General features: G+C 47.7%; 1 protein-coding gene across 3 annotated transcripts in view; it reads right to left on the bottom strand.

Annotated features, from left to right (window-relative positions):
• CCBE1 (collagen and calcium binding EGF domains 1) overlaps nt 1-23,748 on the bottom strand; it is a 231,881-nt gene that overhangs the window by 30,958 nt on the left and 177,175 nt on the right. For all 3 annotated transcript variants that reach the window (XM_044242878.1, XM_044242877.1, XM_044242876.1), the window contains exons 3-5: nt 8,143-8,195; nt 3,204-3,338; nt 1,005-1,157 (exon numbers count right to left, since the gene is read on the bottom strand). In XM_044242878.1, the coding sequence (XP_044098813.1) occupies nt 1,005-1,157; nt 3,204-3,338; nt 8,143-8,195 (341 nt within the window). The remainder of the gene's footprint in view (nt 1-1,004; nt 1,158-3,203; nt 3,339-8,142; nt 8,196-23,748) is intronic.

Here is a 23,748-nt window from a genome sequence, read left to right as displayed (position 1 = left end):
CAAAATTTCGGGCTACACCCAAGAGTCACCTTCTCCCGAGTGTCCATACCGTTCAGCCTTCCCAGCTCCTTGGCTTCTCAGTACAGATGATTTGCCCAGAAATCCCTGCCCCACTCAGAGAGAGTCCAAGGCCCAGCCAGCCTCTCCGGACAGACAGTAACCTGTCCCCTCCCAAGAGGGACGGGTTAGAGCTGTGCCCCGAGCACAGGAAGATGGGAGCAGCTTCCCGCCCTGGGAGTGTCGGATACAGGAGCACAGAGGCTCCTTCTTCCAGACTTAAAGGAGTGACCCAGCCTTCGAGCTGATCCATTCCCTGGGTGAGAGACGTGTCAGTTGAATCGGGTTGATGGAATGTGGATCAGCTTCTCAAACTTTGAAGGCCAGCTTTTAACCTCATTGCACTTGACTATTTGCAAAACACAATAAAAACCAATGACTAGCAAAAGACGACAAAATACAAGCATTGATCTTTGGACTGGTGTCTACAAATGGGTATAAACACGCCTGAACACTCAACTTCTGTTTTTATGCAATCAGAAACCAAGTAACAAATAGTTCTGGGCAGGCATAGAGGGTGGGCTGTACGTTAAGCAGCGTTGATGTATGTGTGGACCTGACAGGACATGTTTCCTAGTGATAGTCAACCCATTCTCGGAGAAACACGGCCTCCTCTCGTCTCATCTGAGTGTGGTCCCAGCATCTAGCTAAGTTCTACTGATTTCCACCTGAGCACACATATCCACATGGTGGAGCATTTCCTCAAATACACACCAGCTCACAACCCTCACTGCCAGCTTCACTCCACTGGGGCTCCACCTTGTGTCCCACCCCTCTCTTAACCCAGGTCCCACCTGCCCTTTGTGCAAATGCCCCTTTCTGTCCACTGCTCCCTTTCTTGTTGCTTATTTTCAAATTGGCCCACAAATTAATGTCAGTGGCTGAAAGCCCGCCCCGGTGGGCTCCCAAGGGCCTATTCATGGGGAAGTGTGGCTTGCCCCACTCACCTGTGTCATTGGGGTATTTGTCTCCCCGGGTGCATGTCCTCCCGTCGTCCTCCTGGATGTAACCTTCCCGGCATTCGCAGCGGTAGCTGCCCACGGTGTTGATGCACGTGTGCGCGCACAGCGTCTCATTGCTGGTGGCACACTCGTCGATATCTGGGTTTGGACCAAAGGCAGAGAATGTTCCGGTTCAGAGAACGCTCTTCCCACACGACCCATGACATTCGGCATGGCCCTCCCGTGAACGTCTGCAAAGGGCCCTCTGCCAGCCTTGGTCAGGGAAGGCTGCACTAGAGCAGGACGCTAGAGACAGGAGCCAGAGCACCTGGAGTGCCCCGGGCCGTGTCACCATGGTGCCAGGCTGATCAGTGGTAGGCCTTCTGGTCGGGGCTCTGCCACTGCCATGTCACGTGGCCTGGTGTGAGTGTTGCCAGCCCTCGAAATTCCCATCTACAAAATGTGACCATGATGCCAGCCCGAAATACCTGGCTGGGCTCCTCAAAAGAGGAAATGAGTGGATAGAGAGCAACACTGTTTGAAAAGCGAGCATCAGGGCCGTGATTTTCTGTAAGGACCCGAGTAGGCTAAGGGTTTTTTTTTTTTTTTTTTTTTCTGGTCTCCTCCCCACTCCCCACCTTTATGGTTCTAGGTTCGGAGCAGCAGGATGGTGACCCAAGGTCAGTTATGAATGGCTCCTCCCCAGTTAAGAAATGTAATGAAATCTGAGAAAAGGCACTTCTGGTGAAAGAAAATAGTCACAATGGATCTAATGGAGAGTTTTCCCCAGGAAATTTCGGGGTCATCCATGACCCAGACGGACCGCCCGTGAGTGGTGGAAACGAGCCATGAGACCATCAAACAAGTTACCCGTCAGAGTCCAATAAACCGTGCACATCACAGACTTGCTCCCCTGCGGAATGGGGAACTGTTTCCCAGCAGGGGAAGAGAGGGAGGCCCCGGTCTGTTTCCTGCTCCCTGGTTGAAGACATCAGGGGTTGGGGCTGCGGGGGACATTACATGACACTCGGTCCTGTGTGCACGTTGGGGAGGGGGGCAGACAGAGCTCAGCCCTGCCCTTCAGGATGTGGGTGATGCCCCAGCCCCTCTCAGGACCAGCTGCCTGGGACCCACCTGGGCACGCCAGGGGGCGTGGTCCTTTGGAAGTTCACCTGGCTGTATGCACTGTCGCCTGTGGATTAAGCGTGACACCGGAGCTCCCACAAACTGAAAGCAGAGCCCCCACGCCTGGGACCTCAGGGAAACAGCGTGGGGCACCATGCTCCCTGTGGGAGGTGTCACGGGTCCCGGGTCCAGCCACTTGGTGGTCTCACCCCTCTTTGTCAGTGCAGGGAGCTACCATCAGTGCCACCCGGAGAGCTAGGAGGCCCACGTCTAGAATGTCTCCAGTGGGACGCTCTAAAGCCTCATCCCAGCTCGCTTAGTCTCCACCCGGACCCCCCGCCTGCTCCTCAGCTACCCTCCAGCTCAATCTCCAGCTCGCCTGTGCACGCCGTCACCAGAGACGCTTGTGTAAGTGCAGATTTCCGGACCTACCCTCAGGCCCTGGAGACGAGGCCGGGAATCTTGTTGGAAATCAAGGACCCCCCAGATGTTTCTGAGGCAGGTTAGCCACGGACCCACCACACTTGGAAACGTGGCTCCAGGGGACCATCACCATCACCCCGTCTTCAAGGTGAAGAGGGCATGGCTGGACAGCCCCGCCAGCGCGGGAAGGACGCGGCCGGTGGCGACCGACAGTGCTGAGCCCGCTCAGCGGCAGTCCAGGTGGCTGCCTCCCCGCCAGTCTGCCTGCCACATGGGCCCTCCCTCGTCCCCCGCCTCTCTGCCTGGCCTTCCGAGAGAATGTGGGGTCTCGCCTGTCCGTGTTTTGACGTTTCTGCCCACTTCTATCCCATTTGACACTGTTCTTGTTTTCACTTGCTAATGCTCCCCTTCTCCCGCCCTCCGAGCTCCCTGCCTGTTGGGATCTCGCAGGTACCAGCTCCCGGAAGAATTCCTCGGCCGAGGCTGGTTCCGTCAAGGCAGTGACGGCTGGCGTGATACTATCGGAGTGTCGGGGCATAAAGGAAGAAGCAAAGATCAGAGCCGCCCGGGGAGCTGGCTCCAGGGATGGCGTGTCTCCAGGAAAGGGCCGAATCACCAGCCCCGGGGCTGGAACATTCGCGGGTGCTGCCAACACACCCAGGCAGTAGGGCTTCTCGCGCCTCCGGTGTCTCTCCCGGTCGTACCGGAACCCGGGGTAGCAGGTGCACAGCACTCGGCCGAAGTTGTCGGTGCATTGCTGCTCACAAGGGGCCTCGGCGCACACGTCGTAATCTGTAAAAGACAGGGTAAGGGCAGGCTCACGTCAGCCACGGTCGTTCCGCAGACGGGGCGGCGGCGCTGGGCCTGGGTCTGGCACAGACCTCCTGGCTGCAGTCCCCTGGGGGCCTGTGGACGTGCCCAGCTCTGTGTATGAGGGCGGTAAGCCTTCGGGCCACGGGCTGCCTTTTAAAAGTACTGTGTCTGGGAGCTTAGTGCTCAGGCTGGCCGTGGAGAAAGGCAAACCCCATCCCTGCGATTTTCCCCCCGGGGCCATCTCCTCATCCCCTGGGGTCCGCCGCTCATCTGGATGGCCCCCGGCCCTGCAGCAGCACCTGCCGGCCTGTCCGGGCTTTTTCAGCAGCTGCAGTAGAGACGGGGAACTCCTTCCAGATGCACATCAGAGAACAGGAGGCCGTGGTGAGGGGCGTAGGCACCGTGGGAGAGCGTGAGGAAGGGAGGTCATGTAGGCGAGGAGGGGCGGGAGGGAGGTTTTGGAACAGGGCTGGTGTGAGTGATGCAGGCTAGTGCCCGTGTGTGTCTCTGTGACTGTGCGGGTGTGCGTGTGTGTGTGCAGACCCTGCATGCTGAGGAGGGGCTGGAAATGGCTGGAGGTCTCTGGATGGCCTCCGACTTGAAGAGAATTAAAACATCTCCTCCTCCCAGTCCTTACGAACGGATATTTAACAAGCCTCTGAAGGGACTTTGGCTGGAAGTCAGGAGCTCAGGCTGCACCGCCTTGGCCTCCGGACCAGAGCCAGCAGCTCCGTCCCCGCGCTGTCTTGCCCGGGTGCTGACAGATGAACGATCCTCGGGCGCGGGCTAGGCCTGGTCTGCTCCGCCGCACGGGAAGGTGGAACGGGTGGGTTGGCCAGCCTCCCCGCGGCGGGGTCCCTGTGGCAGGCATCCTACCGCTCTCATGAGGACCTGGAAGCCTGCCCCGGCTAAATCCTTTCTGTGATGATGGCACCTCTGCTTTCCTGCCAGTCAAACACGGCTTCCTCCACTAACTATCACCTCTAGGGAGTCAATGGTGGCTCCCTATTTTTTATTATTATTTTCAAAAGATTTTAAAAAATTTATTTGAGACAGGGAGACCAGAGAGGGAGGGTGGGGCGGAGACGCAGGCGCCCTGCTGAGCAGAGAGCCGGACGCAGGGCTTGATCCCAGGACCCTGAGATCATGATCTGAGCCGAAGGCAGGTGCTTAGCTGACTGAGCCACCCAGGGGCCCCCAACCAGCCCATGTATTGGGCTCTGTATTTTTCTCTTGCTCCCATGTTCTGCCTTATTTCTGGCAGGCCTCCTCTGGCGCAGGCTAGGAAGCATGCCGCTTTATGGGGCGGACTGTGGGTTCTGCAGCCAGCCCTCCCGACCCTGCTACTCTCTTTGTGACCCTGAGTCCCTTCAGCCTCAGCCTCTCACCTGTATACCAGGCGGCAGTAATACAGCCTTCACGGTGCTTTCATGAAGGTTGCCTGGGATCATGCCTTCCGCACGCTCCCCGCCACACAGGAAAAGCTCAACCTGGTCTTCTGCTTCCTTTATGAGTAACTCTTACTGTTGTCTGGGTATGTGGCAAGGACTGTGTCCCCTGGAGGGACGGGCACTACTCTCTTCCCACAGTTTACGCTCCATTAATAACTGTTGAGCTAGAACAAATCAGATTATCCTATCACTTGGCAAATCAAAATAAGACAGCGGGGCTCGGCAGAGCAGATATGGCTGGCAACCGCTCCTCCCCTCCGCGGTGGCAGGGCAAAAGTAGCCATGGATAATACTTATGTGTAGGAGTATGGTTGTGTTTCAATAAAACTTTATTTACAAAAAGAGCCAGATCTGGCCCAGGGCGGCTGACTTTTGACTTGGAGACACATGTGAGGCAACAACAGTCTTAAACGCACCCTTCTCCTCAGCACACTTGTTCAGAAATTCTAGTCTCTATAACTCTCCGCAGTGGTTAATTTTCTGAGTTGATGTGGCTCGGCCACAGTAGCCAGACCTTTGGTCAAGCATCGTCTACATGTTTCTGTGGGCATATTTGTTAGATGGGATCCACATGTAATTCGGTCGAGTCTGAAACAAGCAGTTTGCCCTCCAGAATGTTGGTGGGCCCATCCGATCAGGTAAAGGCCTTCCTAGGAAAGAAACCCCACTTCCCCCAGGGGAGAGGGAATTTAGGAGGCAGATGGCCTTTCGACTCCAACTGGAACTTTCTTCTGGGTCTCCAACCTGTCCTATGGACTTCTGAGTTGCTCGCCTCCACGATCTCGTCAACTAATTCCTTTGAATAAGCTTCTGTTTCTCTGGACAATCCTAACAGATACGCTATCTTTTCTCAAGTTCCACATCTGTATGTGGCGTTCTTGCTAGTGGAAATCTTTAGGACTACAGAGATCTTCGGTAAGAAGCCCCCACACACAGACTTATTCCCACAGATGAAAATGCTGAAGTGTTCTAGTGACGGCAACAGAGGCGAGGAAGAGTGTTAGCTATGGCGAGGCTCTGCAGTTCTCGGGCACCACAGTCCCTGCTGAGGGGGAGGGGAGACTACTTTTAGGCTCTGATGTTTGAGGCCACAGCACTTAACATTTCAAGAAATCCTAAGTATAGGGGCGCCTGGGTGGCTCAGTGGGTTAAAGCCTCTGTTTTTGGCTCAGGTCATGATCTCAGGGTCCTGGGATTGAGCCCCGCATTGGGCTCTCTGCTCAGCGGGGAGCCTGCTTCCCCCTCTCTCTCTGCCTACCTCTCTGCCTACTTGTGATCTCTCTGTCTGTCAAATAAATAAATAAAATCTTAAAAAAAAACAACAACCCTAAATAGGTGGTACCCATGTAATGTGTTTTTACTTAGGCCGGGCGAGGTCCTTAGCTGGGATCTTAAATAGACTGGCCTAAACTTCGTTTTCTTAGTATCTGCCAATGGAAATATAAAGGACACAGCTGCAGACTGAGAAAAGCTGGCTTATAAAAGAATGCAATTATTTTGCATTTTTGTGCATTTTGTGGATTTTTTTTTCCCCTTTTCCCCACCATGCTCTAACCAACAGAACTGGCCAGCAGTGAGAAATTCAGTCTCAGAGAGCCCCGAGGCCACATAAACCATCTTATGGAAAGTGATTTCCTAACCAACCTTCCTAAAGCAGCTTTCTCAAAAGTCCCAGCTATGATTCAATGAGCTGCTCTACCCGAAGAGAGCGGTACACGGCGGGTGGCGGGGATTCATTTATTTCTCACCGAGACAAGAAAGTGCTCTCTGTGAGAGAATGGAACGGAAACTGGCTTGGCTGGGCTCCTGGTCCTCCGCGGAGCCCTAGCTTCTTGCGGGAGAGTGAAGAAACCCGTTTCTCAATACCCACCCGCCTCTGCTCCGCCTCAGGCAAACCAATCTCCCGCTCTCCAGACAGTTCTTAGGGTTCTCTGGATCAGCGCTAGGATCTTCCACAGCATTCCTCCTCCTGCTTGTCCAGGTCCTGGGCAGCCTTCCTTGATCGGCCGGCTCCCCCTCCTTCCCGAGACCCCCTCGGATGGCCCTGGATCCTCTGGGCTCTTTGCCCACTCCAAACACTTGCTGCTCTGAATGCCTTCACCACACAGGTCGTGGTTATTATTAAAAACAACAGCAGGAACCTCCATTCATCAAACGCTTAATAGGAGCCGGCTTCCGTTCCAAGTACCTTACATGTGGGAAGATTCTTAAAACAACCATGAGTCAAGTACTAATATTTTCCCACAAAAACGAAGCTGGATGTGTGTTACGAACGGAATCCTTGTGGCTCCTGAAATTCACATGTTGCAATCCTAACCTCCAAGGTGATGGTCTGAGGCGGCGGGGCCTTTGGGAGGGACTTAGATCATGAGGTAGAGGCCTCATGAAGGGGCTTGGTGCTTTTATAAAGAAGCCCCAGAGAGCTCCCCCACCCCTTTAGCCACGCAAGGACACAGCAAGAAGGTGGCTATATGAATCAGGAAGCTCACACCAGACATGGAGCTTTCCAGGGTCTTGGTCTTAGACTTCGCCTCCGGAACTATAACAGAAATAAACATCTGTGGTTGAAGCCACCAGACTATAGTATTTCTGTTAGAGCAGCCAGAATGGACTAAGGCAATATGGAAAGTGCAATTAAAATTCAGGTCTCTTGGGATGCCTGGGGAGCTCACTGGGTTAAGTGTCTGCCTTCAGCTCAGGTCATGATCCCAGGGTCCTGGGGTAGAGCCCCACATTGGGCTCCCTGCTCAGTGGGGAGTCTGCTTCTCCCGCTGCCTGCTGCTCCCCCTGCTTGTGCCCCTCCTTTCTCTCTGACAAATAAATAATAATAAAAATAAAGTCTTTAAAAGAAATTCAGGTCTCTCTGATTCCATGCTGTCTATACCCCTGTCTCCCCAGCTTGAGGGTGTGGGCTTTGAGGTCTGGGCCCAGGTCTGACCCTGCTCTGTCTTGCTAGAGCTGGGCTGGGCGCAGGGCTTGAAGGGGCTTTGAGTTTAGCATATGAAAAGCACAGAGGGAAGTGGGAGGATGCTTCTGTCCTAATTGTGTATGAAATGCTGATTACGGAAATAGAGCTTCTGCAACTTAAAACCTGAAACACATGTGTATTGTTTGTATATATCGAGGATGCTCAACATATGTGTATAAGTTGTGTGACAATTTAGCTAGAGCATGCTACATGTAGCCAAACTGGCACTAGAAGAATTTAATGCCAGAAAAACCGAAATTACACATAGATACACCACATACATCCTCTGTACATCTGAACTTTATAGACATCTAATGACTAGTTCCAAACAAGGTGAGAAGACAAAATCTTTTATATGACATACCTTCTGGGATGCATTGTCCAAGAACAAATTTATATCCTTTGCAGCATTTTTTCCTAAGAGACAAACAAAAACATATTTTAAATGGGATGTTAGATTAACAGTATAATTCTTTTCAGTTATTGAATGACTTGTGCCCGAGAAAAAGTGAAGCCTAAGGGAAAGAAGGGGTTGTGTAGTTTTAAGGGAAGCAGAGATAAAAAGGGGAAATATTATCACTAGCACATGGTCATATCTTCCAACAGCAGGATGCCCTTTTCACCATGTAATATATAAAATTAATCACTTGAATCCTATAAAGTGGATTAACACAGAGACTTCAAGACACTTAGATCAGACGATCAGAGGCCTCCAGGATACAAAGGAAATTGGAGGTTGGCCAGGCCCCTCAGCCTACAAGCCAGGAGTTCACATTACTTGCTAATTATAACAATTAGCTAATAATAACTAGATAATCATAACACAATGATGGCTAGTTATAATAATAATAAAAAAGACTGAGGGGGTGCCTGTGTTGCTTGGTCCTTGAATGTCTGCCTTCGGCTCAGGTCATGATCCCAGGGTCCTAGGATCAAACCCTGGATCAGCCTATTTCTCCTTCTCCCACTCCCCCTGCTTGTGTTCCCTCTTGCTGTGTTTCTGTCAAAAAAAAAAAAAAAAAAAAAAAGACTGAGGCTTGAGCCAATGCATTCTTCCTCTCATCTGGGTGCTTGCTTTATACCTGCACCCCTTAAGGTACTGAAGGGGTATCTAAATTATTTGAATTAAAAAAACAGCAAACAGACATTCATTCATTCATTCATTTTGAGAGTGAGCACTTGGGAACGGGGCAGAGGGAGAGAGAATCTCAAGCAGACTCCGTGTTGAGTATGGAGCCCAACACAGGGCTTGAGCTCACGACCCTGAGCACATGATCTGAGCCAAAATCAAAAGTTGGACGCTTAACCAACTGAGTCACCCAGGTGCCCCCCAAAACAGGCAATTCTAATGAAAACTTCCAAGACTTGTATCTCTGCTTGAGTTAGAGAAATGGTGCCATTAGTTCAAAATGTAGGTCTCCACTGGAAAGATTATGTCTCCGGTATGGAGTTATATGCTTCTAACAGACCAACCCCCTACAGACAGTAACTCTAAACTCTGGACAAAACCGAAGAAGCCTACCACCGGTAGGTTCTGGTGAGTAAAGACAGGCAGGCAGGATTTAAGAGGAGAGCTGAAATTCTGAACAAGGGACCAGCCCAGGCTAAGTTTCGTGCTTTTGTCTATCATAGTGCCTATCAGAGTTGCTGTGTGGTGTGGAAAGCTCAAACACAGGGAACCCTCGGTGTGATTCGGCTCGATCAAATGGAGGACAAAGCTGAGGCAACAACAGGCATGAAAATTGAGGGAAACTCTGGAAAGGCGAGTGCTGGAGAAGGGGAGATTTATATTCTGTGTATATATTCTGCCCAAGCTCTCGTAAGCCCTGACCCAGGTGCAAGGAGCAGACTCAAAACAGCTCCGTTAAATACAACGCAGACTGGTTGAAGGCGTGGGCTGCCGCCGACTGTAAGGCAGTCTTCACATTACATCCCACCGAGCTACTTGCCTGCTGAGAGGAAAAGACCAACACTTCTTGGATGAACAGAACAACACCCTGGGTCTCCACAACATCACTTGGACAAATGTGACCCATTCTCAAGCGAAAGAAAACCAAGAATGCCAACTCCAATTCCAGATGTTGGACTTATCAGACACAACGTTAAAGCAGCTGTTACAATGATGTTTGATGTTATAAGGGAAAATACCCTTGTAATAAATAAAAAGGCAGGAAATCTAAGAGAAATACAAACTATGAAAAGAAGAAAATATAAGAGCTGGCAAATAGATTAAATTAAAAAAAACCCATCTTGCTGGATGAGTTTAACAACTGAAAGGTGCTAGGAAGTGGGAAAAAAACAGTGAATTTGAAGATACAGGCATAAGAATTATCCAATTTTTAAGAATTTTTTTAAAAATTTTCATTTCTAAAGATTTTATTTATTTATTTGACAGAGAGGGAGAGAGACAGACAGCATAGCAGAGGGAGCAGCAGGCAGGGACTGAGGAAGAAGCAGGCTCCTCACTGAGCAGGGAGCCCGATGTGGGACTTGATCCTGGGACCCTGGGATCACAGCCTGAGCTGAAGACAGACGCTTAACCAACTGAGCCACCCAGGCGTTCCAGGAATGACTCAGTTTAAAGAGAAAAAAATGGTTTAAAATGCACCATGCCTCAGTCCCTAAGACAGTTTGAAAAGCTACAATGTATGGTATTTGGAGTTCCAGAAGGTGAGGAGAGAGAAAATGGAGCCAAAAACAAATCTGAAAAGTGGTTGAAACATCCCAACTTGATTGCCTGCCTGGGTGGCTCAGTCAGTTAAGCATCTGCTTTTGGCTCACGTCATGATCCCAGGGTCCTAGGATTGAGTGCAGAGAGCCCACTCCTCCCTCTGCCCAGGGCCCAGCCCAACCCCCCGGGCCCCCCCGCTCAGGCTTGTGCTGTCTCTCTGAAATGAATAAAATCTTAAAAAAAGAGGAAATATTCCAAATTTCATGAATAACATAAATTTAGACTAAAAATGTTTAGCAAACCTGAAACAGGTTAAATACATACGCACACACACACATACAAAATGTCTAGAGACATCATAGTCCTCCTGCTGAAAAGTAAAGAGTAAACCTTGAAAGCAGGCCGAGAGAAAGTGCACAGCATTGAAGCGTGTGGCCATGTGCACTGTTCATCAAAAGTGATGGTAACCAGAAACAGTGGGAGGTCATCTTTTAAGTGCTGAGAAAACAAACCAGCCTGCCGATCTGGAATTCTATATCCGGAGAAAATACCCTTCAAGAATGAAGATGAAATGAAGACGTTCCAGATTAAAGAAAACCAAGCATTCATCACCAGCAGGGCTGGGAGACAAGAAACGCTAAAGGGAGCCCTTCAGAATGAAAGACCGGGTACCAGCGGGAAACTTGGATTTTTAAAAAGGAATGAGATGCTTTATGCTTGGGAAGTGTGTGGGTACGTATAAAAGACTATTTTTTTCATGCTTATTTTATTTTTTTTCACACTTAACTATTTTAAAGCAAAAATGATACCACTGTCATGTAGGATTCGTGATGCAAGTAAGAGCAACAAATAAAGCTGCAGAATTAAACAACGGCGGGGTTGTAAATGGGCTCCCATGGTCACAAAATGTGTACACTGTGTGTGAAAATGGGCAAAGCTGACATTTCCACTGCAGCAGACATTCCCCTTTGTTCTTCCCTCTCTCCTTTCCTTCTCTCCCATTCTTTCCCAGCTGGTTTCCTGGTAAGCTACCCTTGATCACTTCCAAAATAGGTATGTTAATTCAGAAGCCAAGAATTAACCTGGGTGTGGTGAATTTGCAAATCTCCAGAATATAGCCCAAGATCTTCTGCATTGACTATAAAGGTTAAACTAAAAAAAAAAAAAAGAAAAAAAAAAGACTTCTTGTAACTGTAAGAGAAATCATATTCAAGGTTATTCCCATTGAAATATCACTCTCGATTATTTGTATTTGGACATGCTTTCTAGGTGGGGAGAAAGGGAGTTCAATATGGTCCAGCGATCAGGAAGAACACATTGCCTGTAGTCTATGGAAGCCGCCATAGACTTATACGCCATAACATCGTCTGTATGTTGTGGTGAATATGGGGGCAGAAACCACGGATTTGGGAAATTAGGCGTTATCTGGGTCCTAAAGCAAATTTCCACCTTTGTCAAATGGTCAGAACCTTCCACCAGGTCAGACAAAGCTTTCTACCTAACAAAAGTTTGACACACTTAAATGTATGTTTTCCATCACATTTTAGTAAGACAATAATTTAATAACATTACTTTCTACTTTTACAAATTATTGGTCAATTTTATTTATTTTTTTAGGATTTTATTCTTAAGTAATTTCATACCCAACATGGGGTTTGAACTCACAACCCTAAGATCAAGAGTTGCATGCTCTCCCACTGAGCCAGCCAGGCTCCCCTGTCAAATTAATCTTTGTAGACTGGTCGGCTAGGCAGGTTACCACTCATAGGAGAAACGTCGGCAATCTCTTCCTAAAACTTTTATTTTTTTAAAGATTTTATTTATGTATTTGAGACAGAGAGAATACGAGAGAGAGAGAGAGAGAGAGAGAGAGAGAGAGAGAGAGAATGAGCAGGGGGTAGGGGAAGAGGGAGAAGCAGGCTCCTTGCTGAGCAGAGAGCCTGATGCGGGGCTCTATCCCAGGACTTTGGGATCATTGCCTGATGAAGGCAGTTTATCACCCAACTGAGCCGCCCTCTTCCTAAAACTTTAAAAATTTTTAAGACTTTTATTAAATCCATGTATAAACTTTATATAAAATGTATCAAAAATGTATACAATGTATACAACTTAACAAACATCCCAGCTGCTCAGAGAGCATTCTGAAGACCATCTGGGGATAGCAGCACAACCTCATCTCTCCCTGAAACATTTCTCATGTGCAATCCAGCTGCCGTGGACAATCTTACTTCAAAAGCATAGTAAGTGGGCTTCCATGATAAAAACCAGTGGCATCTGGGATGCTCCCGAATCAGACCTGAGTGAAATAACTAAGGGTCCCCTCCCTGCAAAAGACGCATTTGCCAATCTCTATGTGTACACTCAGTATAGATTATTTTGTATCTTTCCTCAGCATATTTTATGTTTTATATATATATATATGTGTGTGTGTGTGTGTGTGTGTGTGAGATTTACTGCTATGAAGGATGTGTGGCAATGTCCAGAGTTTTCCAATTAAACATAATTTCCCAACACCTCCAAGTGATTTATAATTTTACACAAGGGAAGCCCCTGGGGTGGAAATTTACGATTATTATTATTTCTAACAGAGGTAGAGGACCTACCTTTACAGTCCATGAAATTTAACTCTGTCTAGTTTTCCATGGTTTAAGAAAGTCCAAGTTCCTAATAATCAGAAAGAAAACTGCTTGATAGGACAAATCATTAAAATTTTACAGCTCGCTCTTACTGTATTACCTGAAGCTGTCCTACAGAAGACAGTTAGAGGAAGAACAGGGCCCTAGATTATCTGAAACTCAAACAAATTACGAGAAAGTTGGATGGAGGGGAAACACATGTTTTTGATACATCTTAAGTACAACGGCACATTTAAACATATGGTTCTATTTGTCTATTTCTATTTAAACAGTGCACCTAACATACAGCCGCTGAGTTTGATGGCATTTTAAAGTTCATGCACATGCGACCCTTACAACAATCTTTCTTTCTGTGTCCAAGACCTCATACTTGGGCATTCTGATCTTTCTGAGCATTGTGAAGGCTTGGGATTGTCCATTTAGGGGAGCCCAGAGTAATCTGTCATTTACCTTTGTATGAAATTAAAGAACAGTGATTTGATATGCTTTCCAAAGGCTACAGAGCTCTACCAGGAGAAGATCTAAGCTTCAGTATGGCCATGTTGCACTTAAATACCTGCTCAGTTAAGAATTAACCTCCCCTTGGCTGTTTTTTTCTCCCTTGCATACCTAACTCCATCTCTCTGCTGATGAGAAGGAGGTCTGACACCGCAGGGTACCCTCCTGCTTCTCTAGAGTTCCCGGGAAGACAGCATTACATTGCACGTTCAACACCCATCCAACATAAGCCACCATTTAAAATAAACCATGAAATATTCCAAAGTATAAAAAAATAAACACTGGCTGCACATGTCATGCCATTTCAAAGATTACTCACAACATAATTTATGTATAACGAAGTCAAGATAGCCAAAGTAAAATCCCCCTTTTGTTATGCAAGCGAGGCACTTGTTAGACCCAGCTACACACATGGCCGTGTGGTTTTTATCTTTAAGAAAAACAAACGAAGATGGGAAAAGCTCATGTGGATTCTGGGGAGCCGGTCCCTCTTAATCCACTTCATGTGTCATGGCTTGGTTTTCCAAATGCAGATGCTTTTCCCGTCTCTTGGCGAGGAGAAGTGGTGATCCAAGGGGTGGTTACATATAAAGGGCGACATGTGCTAATCAGGAAAGTCTGTGGAGGCTTCCCCTGGGTACCCCAGAGCATGAACACACACACAGAATCATAAATAGAAATAGTGCAGCCAGAGATCTATCCCAGCAACCAAGTGTGTGTGAGAGCTTTTGGAAGGAAAAACAGAGTCGGGAAAATGAAGATGATAGAGATACCATCATTTGACTGTGTGCTGTGAGCAGAGTCTAGAAAAGATTTTTTTTTTTAAAACTGCCTATAGAGTTAGAGGATGAGAAGGGACCTTGAAAGGTCAACTGAGTTATAGGGCAAGAAACATTTCAACACTTGCTCCACCGCAATAGTAAATTTTCCCAAGATTTATTTCAGGTTTCCTTTGCCTGGCTGTCCAGATATGCACCAGACAGATCAGAACTTTTTTTTTTTTAAGGTCTGCACTTTTTAGAGTATTTTAGGGTTCTCTGTGCCAAGCCCCATGCGGTGGATGAAGCAATGGCTCTGGGGTCAAGCACATCTGGTTTACAGTTCTGGCCCTGTTATTTAAAAAGCTTGTGATGTGATTTGGGGCTCATCTCTTTAACTCGCTGAGATGCAGATGCCTTATGGATAAAACATGAATAATAATATCTGCTTTGCAGAATTACCACAAGGATTACAGATAATAAAGGTGACCAGCATAGGGCCAGGCACAGGGGCAGAACAGTGATGCAGCTGCCACTTTATGAACACAGAAAGAAGACAGCAGAACCCAGTCTTCCCAGATGCCTTCATCTTGGGACTTGTCTCTTCTTTCCACTTCCTATTCAGTGGCTGAGATCTTTTTCCGGAAACAAAAGAGAAGCAGAGAGGGAGAGAGGAGGGAGGGAGAAAAGTTTTGATTTCAAGATGACGAAGAGAAAGTAATATTTTTGGCCTCTTCTTTCACAAGTTAACCCCAGATAATGGGAATAAGAAATAAAAATGCAAGGTCAAAATCCATAGATTAGGAATATAATTCTAATATTGAGTCTGATAGGAAAATGGCCAGTAGATGGGAGAATAGGAAGTGCCTTTTTTTTTTATTTTTAATATTTATTTGTCAGAATAAGAGGGAGAGCGTGTGAGTGTGTGCCCGCACAAGCAGGGGGAGGGCAGAGGGAGTGGGACAAGCAGACTCCCTGCTGAGCAGGGAGGCTGATGTGGGATTTGATCCTGGGATCATGATCGGAACCAAAGGCAGACGCTTAACTGACTGAGCCACCCAGGTTTACGGGAAGCGATTTTGCAGAGTGGAGAAACTTCAAACCTATGAGCCTCCAGAAGAGGTTATCACAGAGAAACCAACACCCTGCAGAACCTCAGCCAGGCTTAGGAACTGGACACACCAGGTACCAAGGAAAGGGGAGGTTGGAAGAGAGCCGGACAATCTGAAGGTCTGGTAAGAAGTTGCATTTCCCGTTCCCTCCCCCACATCAGCTCCTCTTCATCTACCACTGAAGAGGCAGAAGGTGCAGTCTTTGGGGAAACATGGACCCGAGAAACTCAAGACTGTCACACCAAGCCAGAGGACCCTGGGGGACATACCCACGAACAGATAATCTTGCCCAGGCACACAGAATTTCCAAACCTTCCTAAAGAAAGCTTTCAATGGAACATCTTATTCAGGAACAAGGCAAGCCTCCTGGTGATGGCTTCTGAAGGCCAACTGATGGCAGCTTCCCCACATCCCCAACTAGTCAGTCCTCACTGAAGAGAGACAAGGCTGGGAAAATGCAGAGACCAGTGTGCAGAGCCTCTTTCCCCCACCTAATCCTGCCGTGGCGTGCCAGACAAGGGGGTCCACGAGAGACTCCTGCCAGGAACAACACAGCCCACAAAATCCCTGGGACTCCATGAAAGACCTGAGCATGGATGGATGGATGGATGAACTGACTGATTGGTTTTTAAAGATTTTATTCATTTATTTATCAGAGAGAGAGAGCACATGAGCGGGGGAAAGAACAGCGGGAGAGGGACAAGTAGATTCCGCGCTGAGAGTGGAGCCCAATGTGGAGCTCGATTTCACAATGGAGATGGTGACCTGAGCGGAAATCAAGAGTCAGTTGCTTAACCGCCTGGGCCAGCGAGGTGCCCCTAGAGGCCTAAGGATTTAAACGTGGTCCTGGATTTCCCTGTAAAAGTCCTTAGAGTGAGGAAGCTTTCCTCTTTTTTCTTTCAGCCTCCTTCTCTTGCCAAAACTTTTATTGAGCCTTGCACGACTTCACATGAACTACTTGAATTCCTTTTCTACCAGATGCCCTGAGAACAGAACCCAGTAAAAGGGCTCACCTCCCATCTAGGCACGCTCGGTTCCAGCCTTTTAGCCAGAAAGTGCTTCTCCCAGGCAAATGACATCATGTTTACTATAGCAATCAGTGAAGGCAAACAAACAAATAAACAAACAAAAAAGGGCAAATAAACCTACTTATTTACTCATCTACATATAAGCTTGTTCCCGCCCAATCTCCGTGACAGTCAGAAGAGAATCATAGGGAGTGTGTTACGTATAACGTGCTTTCATATGCACAGTCACTGATGGTCAAGATCAAAGGCAGAAGACGGCATGGCAGCTCCTTAGCACATTAAACACAGAGGAACCACAGGCACCAGCAATTCCGGGTATATACCTGGAAGAAGGGAAAGCAAACCCCGAACAGGAGTTTGTCCACAGCAGCATCGTTCACAACAGCCAAAGGTACAAATACCCCAAATGTTCCCTGCCAGATGGATGAAGAGAGAAACTGATACACACACATACAATGGAATATTATTCAACCTCTAAAGGACATTGTGACACGTGCTACAATACGGATGGAACTTGAAAACATGGTGCTAAGTGAAATCACCCAGAAGGACAAATATTGGATGTCTCTGCTTAAAGGAGGCGCCTCAAGTGGTCACATGCATAGGCAGAAAGTAGAATGGTCATGGCCGGGGGCTGGGTGGGGAGGGAATGGGGAGTTGTGGGTATAAACGGGCACACGGTGTTAGCTCAGGAGAATGAGAAAGTTCTGGAGATGGATGGTGACAGCTACCACACACCTAAAAATGGTTAATATGGTAAATTTTATGTTATGTGTATTTTACCAAACATACACAAAAAGATCAAATGAAGAGAGAACGCTGTTGAAGTCGTCCCTCTAGCCGGTGACCCTCTGGGCATGGTATCATCTGGGTTTTAGTTCTGTGAACTACAGACAGATTTTTTTTTTTTTAGGCATGTGAGGATTATTCTTAGATGGGGATAAATGGGAAAGCATTTATCCCTACAAGACTCCAAGGGGGGGGACAGCCTATTCCTTCGCAAATGTTTGTCTTGAACACCCCAGGAAGACAGAGGAGCTGGCGGTTATGTGTGAATCCAGGCTCTGCTGCTTTCCGGTTGTGGGACCCGGACAAGTGACTTAACCCCCCCACCCCCAGCTTGATTTGTGTGTCTGTAAAATGGGATGGTAATGGTACACACCTCGCTGGCCTGGCGCGAGGGGCCAAGGAGCAAAGAAGCACGCAGGGTAGGACAGTGTTGTATACAACAAGCAGAAAACGTAGAAAGAAATAGGCTGGTCTCTTCCTGTTGTGTCCCTACTCCAGAGCTCACTGTCGGGGATGCTGGGGTGTTTCAGAGGAGGGGGAGCATTGGGAAGGGAGCAGCTGGGCCACAGTCTGACTGCCCGTGGGCGTGGCTTTCAGGGAGCTGCAGGTGCGCTGACTGACGGCAGGTCAAAAGCCAGTGTCTTGGCTGTTTCATTCCCATGGTGGCTCCTGCGCCAAGATGACTTTGTCGGCTAGCAGAAGGAAACCCCCTCGGGCTACTACCGAGTTCCACCCCCCTCTCTCTGATCAGTGTCATTTCTGTTCTCGACGATGAAAGGCACGCACGTGACCAGATCTTATACCGTTTGCTCAAAGTTGGCCTGGGAGCTCCCGGGAGGTGCGGACAATGGCCTGGGGTGTAGGACTGAGAACCTGCGTGGGCCCCTTCGTATGTTTCTGCCAGCGCCTCCCTATCTCCCTGCCCTGTCCGCGCTTCTCAGGGACCCCTGAGACCCCTGCAGAGGGCCACCCGGAGTCCACACAGGTCTTTGGAGACAAGAACCTGCCTCTTGGCCACAATGTCAGTGCTCGACCTCCAGCTGTCTTCTCCCTGTTCCCCTCCCTCCTTGTCTCCCCCAGCGAGTTTTCTAGCCCACCAGCCCTCATCATCTCGCTTGCTGGCTGCCTTTTCCCTATTTCATTTGAGAAGTTGATCATTTCTGAAACATCAGATGATAAAGTGAGAGAGGTAGTTTGGTACTATCTTTGTATAAGAAATAATAAAACTGTCCATGCACACACACACACACACACACACGCACACATGTAATATCTTTTCATTAAGAAAAGAAAGGTTAGGTTGGGTATTCACAGATCTCTCTATGTGGGTAAGATGGAAGATATTCTTTGTGGGGTTTTGGTTTTTTTCTTGTTTTTTGTTTTTTTTTTTGAGCTAAAATTGACTTATAACTTCAGACCAGCTTCAGGTGCACAACATATGATTTGACATCTGTAGACACTGTGAAATGATCGCCACAGTAAGTCAGGTTCTTTTTTACGTGTTGTCTCATTTTCCTACAATGAGCAGGTACTTATTTTTTTAATAAGCAAAAATAAAGGAAATAATAAAATAAAGAGGCCTTTGGGGGATTCTTCAAGGGTGTTTTGGTACATTTCTAATGCCAGGCTCGACGGTTCTGGAACCTGCTGGTTTTGAAGCTGGTAAGGAAGCACATTTGAGAACAGCACATACAGGCATCTACTGTGAATTCCCTCACCCAGAGACTCCACAGGATTTACATTTTGGGCAAACTTGACCAAAGAGGTTTCAACCAAATGGATTTGGACCAAGTCACAGGGAAACAATATATGGCATTTATTAAGAAATTGCCTCTGGGATTCAGTGTATCATTTAGAAGGATGTTCATTCTTTTTTTTTTCACTTCAGAAAACTGGTTGAATAGAGGTTTGCCTTAGAGAGTATTTTAATGGAATCTTCTCCCCATTTGTGAAACGTTTTTAAGCCAATGCATTTCTGACATTTATTCCTATGGCTGCTAATGTTCAGAAGCACCGAGAACTGGGAACCATATCTCACTCCGTGGGGCCATGATCCATGGACAGTGCGTGGACGTGGAGACTACTCCCTGCAGCTGTGTAGTTCACCCAATGCCGTGACACCGTGGGGCCCAGAGCCCTAGTCACTGCTGTGTTTTTATTGTATCAACCCTCTAACCATAACCCTAGGAACACCTGAAATTTTTTTCTTTTTAAGATTTTATTTATGTATTTGAGAGACAGAGAGCATGAATCGGGGCAGTGGGGAACAGCACAGAGAGAGGGAGAAGCAGACTTCCTGCTGAGCAGGGAGCCCAATGTGGGGCTCGATCCCAGGACCTCAGGATCATGACCTGAGCCGAAGGCAGAGGCTTCTCTGAGTCACCCAGGTGCTCTTGCCTGAACAGTTATTAATCTGCTACAATAGCATTCATCAAGGCAATCATATCTTCAAGCCCTGAATCATTCACGGTAAACCAAACAATACAAGAAGTCATCTGTGGTTCCGAAACATTCCTGAGGTTTCCTGATGGCTCCTCCACCTTCTCATCCCAACTCCGGGCTTTCTCTGCAGCTCAGCCAGCCTTTCCTCCTCCTCTCTCTCCTTCAAAGGGTGGATTCAGCGTCAGGTCAGGATTTCAACTCTGACCTCTCTGTTGGATTCCTAAACTGCAAACTCCCGGCACCCTCCTTGCATTCACTTTCCTTGCCCATATTTTCCAGATTTCTTGCAATGATTGGGTAATAGCTTCCATAGTGAGAACGTGTTATATCTTAAACCTAATAGAAGAAAATGAACTTCTCACCGCCAAACTGGAAGAGAAGGGCATCCTCGACGGGACCAGAGATCAAAGGCTGTTAATCCACAAGGCTGTTTTTGGACATCGCTTTCTAGTGTTCTCCCTAGTAAGAGAACTAGATGACCCATGACCGCTGCACTTCCAGAGGTCATTACTGTGGCAGAGAGAGCTAGTGGTTTCTCCTTACCTACTTCCTTTTCTTTTCTATTGCAACAAAAGCCCAATTTAGAGCTGGGTCCATAACCACCCAGGGAAAAAAAGGAACTATTCCGAACCAGTCTCTCACCCACCGTACTGCTTGGGGAATAAGCCGGCCAACAGTACGCAAGTAGCCTTGATGTGTACAATTGCCAGGTGCTACCCTTACACAGGAGGGGCGCATAGTCTCTCCCTTTCACGTTCCCGTGAGCAGCACGGACATGGCACTGTGCCATCTTGGACCATGGCGATGGGAGGCTCCACACACAAGAAGCTCAATGATGCTTTCCAGCCATCATATCAATTAAGGACTAGGGACGCTTTTGTGTAAGAGAAACTCCCACCTTGTTTAAGCTATTATTTTTGATTTCAGCTTTGAGAGCCAAAGTAACTACAGGAAATGAATCTATGGGAGCAAGGTTACTGAAAGGCAAGGTTAGTAAGCCATAAGGGGACCTGGAGGAGACCGAACCTTTTATTCTGCTCCAGGAACGACTGGGCAAGGAGCCCTTGAGCCTTGTGAAATACTGACCCTTGAAATATAAATGTCTGGAAATATAAATGTCATAAATTAACCAGAGCTAGAGTCCTCTCTGCTTTCACAAGGCTACGATCCTCCTTTCTGCACAGTGGGCAGAGTTTCGTTGGCACTCGGCCCCCTTCCCTGCACTTCACCTTGTAAATGAGGCATTTCCAGGGAGCTCTCAGTACGGGAAACATGTAGCTACAATTTCCCGATTCAGATTTTTGCCCACGGGTCTGTCACCTAGGAATTAAATGAGGAAGTCTTAAAGCAGAGAGCTTTACTTGTAATGACTTTCAAAGACGGAGGGGACCTGATCTGAGATCTTCTTTCTTACATTAATTACTCATGTGACACAGTCCTTACGTGCATCAAACTCCTATGGAAAATGAAGTACAACGGATATTAACTCAGGTCTAACTGTATGCATTGCTTAAAGTGGGATTTCTTTTCTTTCTTTCCAAGATTTATTTATTTATTTATTTGACAGACAAAGATCACAAGTAGGCAGAGAGGCAGGCAGAGAGAGAGAGAGGAGGAAGCAGGCTCTCTGCCTAGCAGAGAGCCCGATGTGGGGCTCGATCCCAGGACCCTGGGATCATGACCTGAGCCGAAAGCAGACGTTTTAACCCACTGAGCCACTCAGGTGCCCCTAAAGTGGGATTTCTACCTCTAAATCAATTACAGATGAGAGCATGTGTCTTCTCCTTTAGATACCGAATTATATAATGATCCAATATCGTGGTAAAAACTTCAGGTTAGGGGCGCCTGGGTGGCTCAGTGGGTTAAAGCCTCTGCCTTCGGCTCAGGTCATGATCTCAGGGTCCTGGGATTGAGCCCCACATCAGGCTCTCTGCTGAGCAGGGAACCTGCTTCCTCCTCTCTCTCTGCCTGCCTCTGCCTACTTGTGATCTCTCTCTGTCAAATAAATAAATAAAATCTTAAAAAAAAACCCAAAACTTCAGATTAGCTAACAACTGGAAGCATTTGACTTAATTCAATCAACACTTAACTGGGAGTTTCCTATATGCCAAGCCAAGCATTTTCCATAGATTACTTAATTAAATTCGCATAACCACGCTTCTTACAGATAGGAAAACTAAAACACAGAATTCTTAAGTAACTTGTTCAAATCAGTAGCTGGGCTGGACACAAATCCAGGCTACGGGGTTCCAGAGGCCACCTCTTCCGGGAACTGGGTTTTACAGGAGCTACGGCAATGAGTGGGGTTTGCCCGCGGCGCCTGAAGACGGTCGGTGTGCGAGTGTGTGAGACATACGTACGCACGGCTCCTGAGAACACAAGACGGAGCAGTGGCAGCACTGTGACCGAAGAACACTGGGAAGAGCAGTCACTCAGTGTTAGAGGCTGCAGCAACGTGTGGCCACAGAGTTGGTCCTGCCCCAGAAATATATATCTGGGCCCAGACAAAGGGACACTCATCCTCACTATATACTCACTATAATTGTCCTGCTCTAGCTTGGCCCCAAATTCAGTTTGTCTGGCAATCTCTGTTTCCTTCTGGGGAATAATTCCCTGTCCTTGATTAAGGATGGAGACCACTTTCAGGATGTGTTTTCCAAGCCCAAACCCCACGGAATCCATGAGTCAGGGAATCACAGTACAGGCCCAGAGCGGATTGGAGAGACTGCAGACAGCAGTTAACGAAGGCCACCGAAATATCTTAGGGAAGAAATGAAGACGGTGTAAATAGGATAGTGGAACTGAACAATGAAGACGGACTTTAAAGAAATTTTAGAGCAGGATCTATAGGATTTCCTAACACATGGGGTGTTGAGAATAAGAAAAACAGAGCAGACCGAGACTAGAGAATTCTCTCAGCAGAGCCGTCTCGAGGATGAGGTCACCATTGACGAGGTGCTGGTTAAGCAGGGAAGAGCTAGATCAGAAGAATTTTATGGCACAGATTTTGGGATGATAGAAGGGATCAATTACCCTTGGTTTGGACACAATGTTCAGGATGTCTGAGGCCTCGGGCAACTCAAGGGCGAGGCAGGGTCTTCAGAGGAACGGGTGAAGTGGAGGGCCAAGGACGTGATTTGGGGAGACATAATCCTGCAAGAACTGGGACCCGGAGAGAAGCCGGAGAGAGCGAGGACTAGTCAGGGAAGTGCTACTGACGAAGCCAACAGACTGTGCCGTGAGCTTGAGTAAATCGCTGTCCTGCCCTGGGTCTCTGCTTCCCATTCTGAGAAGAAAGGGTCTTGGACTAGGGTGATCTTGAAGTTCTCCCCCAACCTCCAAATATCCTGGCTCTTGATGTGATGAGAATGGTCTAGCTCTCCTTGTGGTGGTAGTTACATGACTGTGCACTTCGTCAAAACTCACTGTTCACTGAGAATTGGTGCATTTTACTGGATGTAAATTAGGGGCACCTGGTGGTTCAGTCGGGTAAGCGCTCAACTCTTGATTTCAGGCCAGGTCAAGATCTCAGGTTTGGGGGATTGAGCCCTGTGTTAGGCTCCATGCCCAGTGGGGGGTCCGCTGGAGAGTCTCTCTTTTTCCCTCTGCCCTCTCACGCACGCATACTCTCTCTAAAATTTATTTTAAAAGGATGTAAATGATACTTCATTTAAGTGGATTTTTAAAATTTCTAAAAAAAAAATTAAAAAACTCCTGTCTCCAAATAATTACCTTTCATGCAAAATTATTAATGATAGTATGAAATATTCCATTTAGGAGTATTTTTGCATCGGAAAGAAAGAAACACACATCAAAAAAATACATCCTCAGTCCCTGGCGCTGGGGGAGGGGGAATAGGCATGAGTTAGAAGGAGCTGCTGTAAGAAATTAGTTTCTGACCATTCCAGACATTGGTACAAGTGAGCAGATGTCTTGAAATGTTTTACAAACACATGGGGGAAGTAATGAAGGCCTCTGGACGGCTCTCAGACCTGGCTCGTGCTGTAGGTTCTTTAGGGCAGCTTTGCCTCCCTGG

This window comes from Neovison vison, chromosome 3 (genome assembly GCF_020171115.1).
Source record: "Neovison vison isolate M4711 chromosome 3, ASM_NN_V1, whole genome shotgun sequence".
In the NCBI taxonomy this organism is placed as follows: Eukaryota; Metazoa; Chordata; class Mammalia; order Carnivora; family Mustelidae; genus Neogale; species Neogale vison.
Note: the sequence above shows the minus strand (reverse complement) of the source record. Positions and strands in the feature narration are given on the sequence as shown.